Source organism: Neofelis nebulosa, chromosome 6 (assembly GCF_028018385.1).
Source record: "Neofelis nebulosa isolate mNeoNeb1 chromosome 6, mNeoNeb1.pri, whole genome shotgun sequence".
Taxonomy (NCBI): Eukaryota; Metazoa; Chordata; class Mammalia; order Carnivora; family Felidae; genus Neofelis; species Neofelis nebulosa.
The window spans coordinates 8773038-8784979 of NC_080787.1; the positions used below are offsets into that span (position 1 = coordinate 8773038).

The 11942-nt window shown below is 54.9% G+C and overlaps 1 protein-coding gene across 2 annotated transcripts in view; it reads right to left on the reverse strand.

The window, feature by feature from the left end:
• The window catches only part of ALDH5A1 (aldehyde dehydrogenase 5 family member A1), a 27531-nt gene extending 18366 nt beyond the window's left edge, over window positions 1-9165 (reverse strand). Inside the window, exons 1-4 of one of the 2 annotated variants that reach the window (XM_058732846.1) lie at window positions 8746-9152; window positions 5110-5193; window positions 3308-3478; window positions 1834-1950 (exon numbers count right to left, since the gene is read on the reverse strand). In XM_058732846.1, the coding sequence (XP_058588829.1) occupies window positions 1834-1950; window positions 3308-3478; window positions 5110-5193; window positions 8746-9063 (690 nt within the window). In that variant the 5' untranslated portion in view covers window positions 9064-9152. Of the gene's footprint in view, window positions 1-1833; window positions 1951-3307; window positions 3479-5109; window positions 5194-8745 lie in introns of both variants that reach the window. The other variant, XM_058732847.1, reaches the window with a different exon arrangement.
• Window positions 9166-11942: the final 2777 nt, after the last annotated feature.

The following is an 11942-nucleotide window of genomic DNA, read 5'->3' on the forward strand; positions in this document are numbered from 1 at the left end:
GGGGGGACGCCCTTAAAGAATGAGAGCTTCTGGCCACTGGGTCTGGAGCCACAGCGGGTCCCAGGGGCCTCGAATGGCAAACGCAGTAATGTGGTAACAGCCACTGCCTTTGGGAAGCTCCTCCCTCTGACCGCAGGGCAAGAGACAGCAGCACAGGGACCCCGGGGGAGGTGGTCCCGGCCCAGGAGGGATGGGGGTGACGAGGCCACATCCTGACAGCCATGCTCACGAGTGGCTCTCCCTGCACGGGAGCCCTGCCTCCCACAAGCACGTCCCCGGTGCCTCCTGGACCCAGGCACCGTCCCAGGCTCTGGCAGGTGCCAATCTCTACATCTTCACTTCCGTTCCAGGGTGAGTGAAATGCCGGCTGTGGCAGGAGGACGGCATCTCAGGGAACAAGAATAAAGCAGAGAAGGGGATCAGGAGCGCAACGCTGTGATTCTCCCAACAGGGTGGCCAGCGGAGCCTCCCTGAGAAGGTGGCATTTGAGTAACATCTGAAGAAGCAAGTCCTGGGCGTGCCTGGGGAAGAACCTGCTGGAAGGAGGAAAAGCAGGTGCAGAGAGAGAGCTGAGTCGGGGTGAGCTGGGTGGCGTGGTCTCAGGCACAGCAGGGGCCACAGTAGCTAGAGCAGAGGGGGATGGGGCTCCAGAGTGACAGGTAAGGTCCGGGAGGGGAAGGGGACTAGGGCTAGGGGCTGGCATCTTATAGGGCCTCGGAGGCCACTGCAGAAGTTGGGGCTTCACTCCAAGTGACAGGAGAAGCCACTGGAGGGTTTTAAACAGAAGAATGGCGAGATCTGATGGGATGCTGATTGAACTGGAGAAGGGAGAGGTAATAAGAGGTTCCCTGGATGTGAGAAATGCCCACATTTTAGTCGTATGCCTGCTGACTTAATACAAGTGATGGACAGATACCATTTTTTAATCTTTTCTTTAACGTTTGTTTATTTTTGAGAAAGAGGGAGACAGGAGGCAGAATCCCAAGCAGGCTCCAAGCTGCAAGGGCACAGCCTGATGTGGGGCCCGAACTCGCAAACAGAGAGATCATGACCTGAGCCCAAATCAGCAATTGGATGCTTAACCGACTGAGCCACCCAGGAGCCCCACACCTTTTTAAAGTTTATTTATTTATTTTGAGAGACAGCACAAGTGGAGGAGGAACAGAGACAGAGGGGGAGAGGGGCAGAGGGGCAGAAGGGGAGAAGGAGAGGGGGAGGGAAAGGGAGAGAGAATCCCAAGCAGGCTCTGCCCTGCCAGCACAGAGCCTGAACCTCCAGATTGTGACACGAGCCAGAATCAAGAGTCAGATGCTTAACCGACTGAGCCACCCAAGTGCCCCCACCTTTTTAAAAAAAGTTTATTTATTTTGAGTGAGAGAGAGAGAGAGAGAGAACAAGTTGGGGAGGAACGGGTGGGGGGAGCGGAGAGAGCAGGAGGGGGGGAAGAGAGAGAGAGAGAGAGAGAGAGAGAGAGAGAGAGAGAGAGAGAATGAGAATCCCAAGCAGGCTCTGCACTGTCAGCCTGGAGCCCGATGCGGAGCTCAAACCCATGAACCATAAGGTCATGACCTGAGCCGAAACCGAGAGTTGGATGCTTAACCAACTGAGCCACCCAGGCGCCCCGGACAGAGAGCATCTTTAGGGCAGCCTAAAACATGTGTACAGATGTCAGAAAGTCCCCCATCGTTGCTTTTTCTCAAACGTCAGACTTAAAATAACTGCTAGTCAGTTAAAACCCAACACCATCTAGCATGAGACACAGCTAAAGGGGCAGGTTTTCAATCTGCTGCTTGGACTTGGTCAGCTCCGTACGACCGCGGGGGAGAGGCTCACCTCGGCCAGGGCCAGGGCGGAGAAGGGCGTGTGCTCAGCGGGTTTCACCACCACGGTGCAGCCGGCGGCCAGGGCAGCCCCCACCTTCCTGGTGATCATGGCGCTGGGGAAATTCCACTGGGGTGAGAAGAGCAGAGAGGAGATGAGAGACGCTGGACCGCCCGGTCGTTCAAAGGCAGGCGGTCGGGAAGTCAGTCAACAGATGCCATTGCACACACCGACTCCCAAAGCAGTGCTCCCGCTCCTCCTGCACAGGTGAGCTCTCAGAACACCTGACACCTGTCCTCCCGGGCGACTCTGGGGACAAAGGCTCGCCAACACAGGGAACATTTTCAGAATTTAAAACAGTACAAGAGTATCCACACCAGGAGTTGGCAAACTTTTTCTGTAAAGGCCCAGATCGTAAAAATTTAGGCTCTGGGGGATGTACAGTTTCTGTCTCAAGTACTCCGTGGTTCTAATGTGGAGGCAGCCATAGACAGTACGTGCAGGGATGGGTGTGGTTGTGTCCCAATAAAACTTTATTCACAAATACAGGCAGCAGGGCTGGGTTAGGCCTGAAAGCTGTAGTTGCCTGACCCTCTAGGAGAAAACATTAGGAAAGGTAATTTTCCAAATGGCAGGCGATTTATTACTTCCTTCTATTTACAGATCTATATTTGTAGACCTCTCCCTATTTTATTTTGACAAATACTTGCATAGTGCCGATTCTGTGCCAGGCACTCTTCTAAGCACTTTTAAATTATAATGAAATCCTCATCAACACCCACTGAGGTCAGTATTACTATCCTGGAGGACAATGAGGACATCCGTTGGGGAAAACTGAGACAGAGCAGTTAAGTAACTTGCCCAAGGTCACACAGCTTGTGAACATCTAGTTCCGGGTCACACGGAACAGGGGGGTGTCAGCCTGTGACTCTGCTGAGCCAGGGAAGAAAGCGGTCTCGGGACCAGCGGGCACTCCAGGTGAACTGACACGAGAGGCCTGGCAGGCAGCAGGCCCTCTGGTGGCCCAGACAGGGCTGGGTGCCCTACCAGCGTATTGTGGCTCTGTCCAGGCAGACACAATGTTGTATTTCTTAGCCTTTTCACCTGCAGATCCCGGCCCACTGCACGCAAACACTTGGCTGTTGATGATAACCATAAACTCAGCACAAAAATGTCCCCAAACCACAGCACGTTCAATGTGTCACATCCTGTCTCTAGGAAAAAAGACCTTTGCAGATGTGCTAGAGCCCCTGCCATGAAGCAGACTTTAAGCCACGTCAGAAAAGCCACTGGGTCCTGCCGTGGGTCCCCCCACCTCTGCAGGCATTAGAAACAGGCCTCCCCAGCCGCCACCCCACACCGGGAATCAGGGAGCAAGGGCAGGTGACAGCCCCCGGCAGGAGCACACGTCTCCCCGAGGAAGAGCGAGCTGTCCCTCGCTGCGTCTCCTACCCCAGGCCCCTGCCCATCCCGTCGGTCCACCTACCGGCGTGATGACCGCGGCCACCCCGAGGGGCTGCTTCAGGACCAGCGCCCGCTTCTCCTTGGCGGGGGTGTAGATGACGTCTCCGTAGACGCGGCGGGCCTCCTCTGAAAACCACTCTAGGAAAAGGGCGGAATAGGCAACTTCCCCCTGCGCCTCCTTCAGCGGCTTCCCCTGGACCGGATCGGAAAAGGACACATTCAGGGGCGCCTGGGTGGCAAGGTCCGTTAAACGTCCAACTCCCGATCTGAGCTCAGGTCATGATCTCAGGGGATCGCGGGTTCGAGCCCCGCATTGGGCTTTGTGCTGTGTTGACAGCATGGAGCCTGCTTGGATTCGGTCTCTCCTCTCTGCCCCTCCCCTACTTGTGCTCTCTCTTTCGAAGTAAGTAAATAGACTTAAAAAAATTAAAAAAAGAAAAGGACACATTCACTGCCTTCTAACCACAAAAGCCTGACTCCGCGCCTGGAAATTCTTCCAGGCCGCATGCACGGCAGACAAGTCTCCTGCCCCTCACAAAACCCACGTGGTTGTTGAGAAACCGGTGACCCCAGCAGAAGTCTTAGAAAGCAGAGTTACAAACGGTGACAGAAAGCAACGAGCCCCACCCAAACCACAATCCTGTTCGCGTCCAAGATAGTGGCAAGTGCCTCTCCTCCTTTATTCTCCTCCTAACATCTTCCCAAGGGTGGGACCCTGGTGTCACATGACTGTTACAGCTACCAGAAGCTACAGGCTCGTTTTCAACGTACAAAAACAACATGAAAAAAAAAATCAACCGTACCAATCACATGGAAACAACTGGGAACGGTGAGAAAGCATTATTCACGTAGTTTCACTCAAAATCTATCTCTCACGTGTTATGGTTATCACTATAACCTCCCCTCCCACCTTCAGTACAGTTTGTTCTCTGTATTTAAGAACCTCTTGGGGCGCCTGGGTGGCGCAGTCGGTTAAGCGTCCGACTTCAGCCAGGTCACGATCTCGCGGTCCGTGAGTTCGAGCCCCGCGTCGGGCTCTGGGCTGATGGCTCGGAGCCTGGAGCCTGTTTCTGATTCTGTGTCTCCCTCTCTCTCTGCCCCTCCCCCGTTCATGCTCTGTCTCTCTCTGTCCCAAAAAAAAATAAATTAAAAACGTTGAAAAAAAAAAAAAATTAAAAAAAAAAAAAAGAACCTCTTTTTGTCCTTTTTACTTTTCCTTTGTTTGTTCCGTTTCTTAAATTCCACATAGAAGGAAATCATAAAATGTGCCAGTCGTTCTTGGACTGATTTATCTCACTTAGTGTAACACTCCCTAGCTCCTTCCGTGTTTCTCTATGTCACTCAAGCGTGCAACATACAAACAGTTCTAGCAGCGATGAGGGCCTGGCTTCATTAGCAACTGTTGATGCTGGCCACAAGAATTAGTTGGTACCTATGGGGGTGCCTGAGTGGTTTGTTAGGCGTCTGACTTTGGCTCGTGATCTCACAGCTCGTGGGTTCGAGCCCCGCGTCGGGCTCTGTGCCGGCAGCTCAGAGCCTGGAGCCTGCTTCGGATTCTGCGTCTCCCTCTCTGTCTGTACTCCCCACCTCCACCACAGCTCCCTTCACCCCCCGCCATCTCAAAAATAAATAAACATCAACAAAACTTTTTTTAATAAATAAATAAACATTTAAAAAAAGGATTAGTTGGTATTTGACCATTAGGTGAAGAATTCCCATTTTCTTTAGCTGCAGAACAGCCCTGAAGTTAGAGGCTTTCCCAAGCTTTTGCCTGAGAATTCCAGGGCATTTTCTTAGGGTAACAAGTTAGGACCTTGAACTTACACTTTCAGCTGTAATGATCTTGGCAAGGTCATCCTTATTTTGCATCATTAAGTTGTACCATTTCCGAAGTAATGAACTCCTCTCCTGGCCGAGGAAATAAAAAGAGCAACAGTCATACAAAATAACCTTCCGTGTCCCCTCACTCCCGGGGAGACACAACTTGACCTTTCTTTTTTTTTTTTTTTTTAATTTTTTTTCAACGTTTCTTATTTATTTTTGGGACAGAGAGAGACAGAGCATGAACGGGGGAAGGGCAGAGAGAGAGGGAGACACAGAATCGGAAACAGGCTCCAGGCTCCGAGCCACCAGCCCAGAGCCTGACGCGGGGCTCGAACTCACGGAGCGCGAGATCGTGACCTGGCTGAAGTCGGACGCTTAACCGACTGCGCCACCCAGGCGCCCCTTGACCTTTCTTTTTTAAGGCATAATCCACATATAACGTTATGTTAGTCTCAGGTGTGCAGGCCCCTCTTTGATAAGTAATGAGATTCCATTTCAAGTTGCACATAAAGGCGTATGCAGAGTCATAAACTGTGAAAGAGAAAAGCAGCTTCTGTGGAACAGTGCAAATATGAACAATTTCACCGCACACAGGTACAGTTTCCTGCTGGCCCTGTGCTCTGCCAGGTAGGAAGCTGGTGACTACAGGCCAGCACTGCCTCTGGGTGAGAGAGGAAAGACTATGTTCTAGGGGGCCTAGCTCGGAGAAAGCAATCAAATATCCGAGCACATGGTCTGCTCGATGTAAAGCACACGCTCTGCCTGAGAGAGAACGAGAGAAGAACGGGAAATGGCAGAAGAACTGCAGGAATACAAAGTGGATTCTGCTGGTGGCAGAAAACACAACGTCCAGGCCGAACCCCAGGGACCAGGGGAGGCGACGAACCATCGTCAGTATGCACAGCCTGTGTTACGGGCTAATGGGCTCCGCCCAAAACACACATGTTGCAGGGGCGCCCGGGTGACTCAGTCAGTTAAGCATCCAACTTCAGCTCAGGTCATGATTTCATGGTTCGTGAGCTCGAGCCCCATGCTGGGCTCTGTGCTGACAGCTCAGGGCCTGGAGCCTGCTTCGGATTCTCGGTCTTCCTCTCCCTCTGTCCCTCCCCCACTCTCACTCTGTCTCTCAAAATAAACAAACATTAAAAAAAAAGAAGGAAGCAGCCTTGACTTTGGATTTCTAGCCCAGAGCACTGAGCCAATCTGTTTCTGTTGTTTGAACCATCAGGCTTGTGGGGCAGCTCCCAGAAACTTCCACAGCCTTTGTGAGGAGCTGTGTGAGCATGCAGGGCTCCGGCAGGGAGGCTCACGATGCACGGAGTCACGTGAGGCTCAAGTCCCAGAACCCCCACCTGAGCAGGGGTGAGTGGTGGATGGTGAACTCTGAGCCTCTCGCAGCCAGGTTCCTCATCCAAAACAAGGATAGAGTATCTACCTCATAGAGCCATGGAAAGGACTAGAGGAAGCACCTGTTAAGCACCAAGAACAGTACTCAGATGTGGCAGGCACCGTAAGGGCCCTCAGAGACGGCCTCACCCTAATCACTGCAACCTGTCAACCTGTTACCTTACGTGGCAAAAGAGATTTTGCAGGTGTGATTACGTTAAGGACCTCGAGGTGAGGAGGGTTGCCTGCATTTCCCAGGTGGGCCCAAGGTAATCACAAGGTCGCTATAAGAGACAGGCAGGAAGGTCAAAGACCAAGTAGTAGCAGAAAAAGAGGCTGGAGTGTGGGGCTGCCTCAAGAAGCTGGGAAAGGTGAGGAAACCCCTAGAGCTTCCAGAAGGAACACAGCCCTGTCCACACATTTTGGCCTTCTGACTTCCAGAATAGTAAGGGCATTTGTGTTGTGTGAAGTCACGAAGTTTGTGGTAATTTGTTACAGCGGCCACAGGAAACCAACGCGCCGGCTTATGAGGCGCCTGTAAGTACCCAGCTCCCTTCTCCCCTGAGCTCCTCCAGGAGGTCCTAAAACACGTGAAAAGAAAGCTGTGAGGCAAAAAAAATGTCAACAGGAAATGCAAGACCTGTGCTATTGAGAGAAGGGAGAACAGTGAGGCTGTGAGCTCGCTGGGATGGGCCCAACGGCAGAATCAACAGGTGAACTCGACCTCCGCAACGGGTGGGCGGGCGGGCGGGACGTGAAGGCCTAGGGAAGCGGGCAGAAAGCAGCTGAGGGCGGGGGTGGACGGCACAGGCCTGGGGACAAGAAGGGAGGGTCACGGTGGCCACACAAGCAGTATCAGAGCCCACGTCTCATAGCTGCAGAGGTGGGCCTGTCTTCCTAGGCAAGGCGGAGCCCCTTACTTCCTCAGGAAAATGCTCCGAGATCCTTCCAAGAAGGAAGGAGAGAAGGCCCGAGCTCCTTGAGGCCAAGCTGATGCCACGCGTTCACGTTCAAGGGCACTGATGTCAGGTGGGTGACGTGAACACCCGGGGACTGTGTCAGTGAGCGGTCCGGGCACCAGCCCCGGGCTCAAACAACCACCGGATCAGAGAGGGGGGCAGAAGAGCTGCAGACACCTGTAACACCGCCAGCTCCTGCCCACCCCCTTCCCCGTCTCAGCTGGTGGTCACTCCTTCCTGCCCACTATTCTGGCCAGAGACCCCGGGGTCCCGGCTGACCCCTCTTTCTCTCACACCCTGTCACCGCCAGGGACTCCAGTTACCTGCACGGTCACAACAGACCCTTCCGCGGACCGCCCTGCTTCAAGCCTCAGTCACTGCCACCAGCCCCCTAAGGGGCCTCCACCGCCCCTCCCTCTCCGTGCTGTGCCTCCAGTACCCTTTCCAAATGCAAACCCGATCACCGCTCAGCTTGAAACCCTGGGACGGTGCCCCACCTCCCTCAAGGTAAAACCTAGTCCACGCTCCCCTGTGGATCCAGCAGGCCATCCCCTGACTCTCCCGCCTGCAGAGCCTCCCCACCCCCTTGCTGCTCTACAAATGGGTCAGGCACGCTCCTGACTCGGGAATCTTGGTCCAGCTGAATTCCCTTCCCCTGCCTTTATCATTGCAGCTCGTGTCCTCTGGGAAGCTACCCTGATGCGCAGGCTGAATTGTGTCTCCCCCTGCTGTGCCCCCGGTATCTCAGAACAGGATCTTGAAAGAGGTTATCAAGGTTCAACGAGGTCATACAGGTGGGTCTTCACCCAACACGACTAGCGTCTTTACAGGAAGAAGGTAAGGACACAGGTAGAGAGGGAAGGTCGTGTGAAGACGACCACCTGCAGGCCCAGGAGATGCCCGCTAGCGCAGCGCCCTTCCACGCAGGCCGAAACCTGGAGCACGGTCCTGCACCACGCCGGACGACCCAGGCTGAGCCACCTGAGCTCACCTCCCGGCCCCCGCCCACGGTCAGGCCCCTCGACCTGCTCACCCCACCCTCGGCTCGCTGCTCATTTCATGTTACTCGTCCGGCTTCTGCCTGGCCGGCTGGACGTTTCCAGAGGCTGGAGGGCGGCGCCTGGCCCCAGCCCCCCGCACCGCGGTCGGGACCACGCCGACGACGCTCCAAACTTCCCCGTGGCTCGCCTCTGCTCTCCTTTCTACGACTTCGTGCCCGGCGCATCGGGGAGGGGGGAGCGACGCGGCCCGTTTCCCTATGGGGCAAGCCCGGGCCCCCGAGCGCGCTCACCTTGGCCGAGACGCCCCTCCAGCTGCAGAAAGCCTCGTAGGCGGCGCGCACCGCGGCGCGGGTCTCGGGCACCCCGCAGTCGGCCACCAAGCCCAGCTGGGCGCCGCTGGCCGGGTCGTGCACGGGGAAGGCGGCGGCGGCCGGGAGCCAGCGGCCGCCCACGAAGCCCTCGGTGCGCAGCAGCGCCGCGGACAGGCCGGCCGGGCCCCCGGCAGAGCGGCGGGGCTGCGCGGGGCAGCCGGGGCGCAGGCCGCGGCCCGCGGGCGCGGGCGGGAGGCGCGGGGCCCGGCAGCTCCGCAGCCGCAGGCAGGTCGCCATGGCCCCGGAGGCGGCGGCAGGAAGCAGGCAAGCGAGCGCGCGCCCCAGTGCAAGGGTCGGGGCGGCGGGAGGAGCGAGGCGGCGGCGGCGGGGACGCGCCCGGGACGCGGGGACGCGGGGACGCGGAGCAGCGCCCTCTCCCGCGCCCTGGGCGCTGCACCGGGTCCTCCGCGACGAGCAGCTCCGCGCCCCGCCAGACCTGGGAGGCCTCCCCGGGGTACGCACCTACCGGCCGCACCTTACCCGCCCCGAGTGCTCTTCTGTAATTATTCCTTAGGCCCCCAACTACTGCAGGACACCTGCTCCCTCTTCCGCGAGCCACCCCCCCCCCCCCAACCTGCCTCCCCCGCCACCGGAATTTGTACGAGTCCGTGGATGCGCCGGCGGTGCTGCCCCAACCGCTGAGGGCGCGATCTCGGCTCTTCGTCGCCTCAGCCCAGCCCGCTCGGGCTCTGGGCCGAGGGTCCCGTGCGCGGGGCGAGTGTGGCTCCGTGTTGTGCCTGGACGTTTTTCTGGGTGTGTGTTTACATATTCTCTCCATTAATTGGGGTCACCGCCCCCCCCCCCCGCCGTGATCTGTAGCCGTGCCTCTGAAGACCGTCTTGGCCCCAAGCCGAGTCTGTTGTCCACAGGCAGTATGACCTTAGACAAATTACTTAACCTCAGGTTTTTTTGGTTTTGTTTTTTGGGTAGAAAGTTCTTTCGTTGCGAGATAACGTAATTGTTTAGGAGAGTTACTGCAATAAATCGGGCACAACGTTCAAAGTCCTGCTAGCTGCCCTTGGACAAGCCACTGCTACGATTAAAGTTAGGCCTCCCCGACTCGTCAGTGGGACCATTTGTCAGAATCGAATCAACCGAGGTAGAGTCACAAGTAGACAAGAGCATACAACTCCAGAGGCAGCAAGGGAGCCTCCGCATTCATGAGGATGCAAACAGAAATAGGGCTATCTTCGGAATTTGTGGGTTCAAGGGAAGCCCCATTCTATGCATTGATCTAGGACCCCTAGTCTTGGCATCTCTCTGCTTCTCCCCACCTACCGAGTGGAGTCTCTTGGTGGCCTCTCCGGAGCCTGTGGGCCCTTCACCTTTCTCTAGGACGTTGGGTTCTTATTTGCAAAACGCCCAGGCATTTAGATTTTGACTCTGGTTTTTTCTGAGTCGGCGTCACTCAGTCTTGAGTCCGTCACATCTAGCAGAAGTGGGAACGGCGGAGTTTAATCTTTTGTGTGTGTGGGTTCGCTATTTCCTTCTGTATTCCGAAGGAACGGGAGAGAGGGGCCCTGGAAGGGAGTGCTGGCCGGTAGGGGTCATGGGGGACTGGGGACTTGGTGTATTTCCACCTGCCGCCTGCAGAGGGAGCCCTACTGACAGCTTGCTGTCTTGGGTTTGGGGCAACGCGTTTTGTTAGGGCAACCGTGACTGCCTCTCTCCACCCCAAGTCAGTCTGGTTATCTTTTAAAAAAATTCTTTTAATTTAAACTCAAGTTAACATACAGTATAGTCTTCAGGAGTAGAATCCAGTGTTTCATCTCTTACATATGACACCCAGTGCTTATCCCAAAAAGTGCCCTGCTTAGTGCCCATCACCCATTTAGCCCATCCCCACCCACCCAGCTCCCCTCCAACAACCCTCAGTTCTCTTACAGAGACTCTTGCGGTTTGTCTTCTTATCTTTAAAAAAATTTTTTTTTAACATTTATTTTTGAGAGACACAGCGTGAGCAGGGGAGGGGCAGAGAGAAGGAGACATAGAATCTGAAGCAGGCTCCAGGCTCCGAGCTGTCAGCACAGAGCCCAAGGTAGGACCCAAACTCACCAACTGCGAGATCATGACCTGAGCCGAAGTCGGGCACTTAACCAACTGAGCCACCCAGGCACCCCTGTCTGCTTATCTTTGTAAGGTTCTGTTTTCAACAGTGTCCCCTCACTTCTCCAAAAGGCACACTGCCTAGAGCCCGTGATACTTTTGGGGGCACACAAAACTGTTATTTCTTATAAAAATCAGGAAAAAAGTGAACTTTAATATTAATATTAACCATTAATAGCTAATTATTAATAAGTAATAAGTATTAATACTTAGAAAAATTAGATTTTACACTGGCATTAGCCTATCTTTATGAAGGAAGGGGCCCATAAAGGCCTCAGGCCAAGGAAATTCCATGCTGTTGGCCTCCCCTTCTCTGACTGTCTAGTGCCCTGTGCAATCCCCCGTTCAGAGTGGGAGCACATTCCCCCCTGGTTCCTGTCTTGCTCCTGGGCTGCCTAGGATGTCCCCCAGAGCCTGGATGGGTGTGATTGCTCACCAGGGCCCTCGAGGGCAAGACCATCAGTACCCAGAACCTTTCTTTGTCACGTGCCCTTGTCCCGGGCACCTCCACCTTCTTCTCCCCTTTGCCCATCCACTCCCCCACTTGGAGTAAGGAGGAGCCTAGACCTAGGTTTGTAAAGCACCCTGTTAGCCAGACAAACCATGTCAGTTAAAGGTCTCTGGCCGAAAAGCAGTGAGAAGCAGCCCGGCCCAAGGCCCTCATGGCTGAGCCCACAGCTGTGGGCTTCCTTTCTCTGGGGCTTGCCGGTGGCTGAGCTAAGGTTACAGAGGAAACTTGGCAGACATCTAAGGATCTCAGATCATCCCACATTCTATTCTTCTCTATTTGCTCACCTGAGCATGAGCATGGTTTCTGCCCACCCTTTTAGGATCTCCTTCCTTGCTTTTCCCGTATCTTATGCACAATTTGAGCTTTGAGAGCGTCACGTAATTTTTCCCATGGATTAAGTGCTGTAGATTAGATCCTTCGTGACAGGTGGATTCTGAGCCTAGCATTTTCTGAATTCTTGTTTCCCAGTCTTAAATCGGTCCCACGTCTCCCGCCCCCG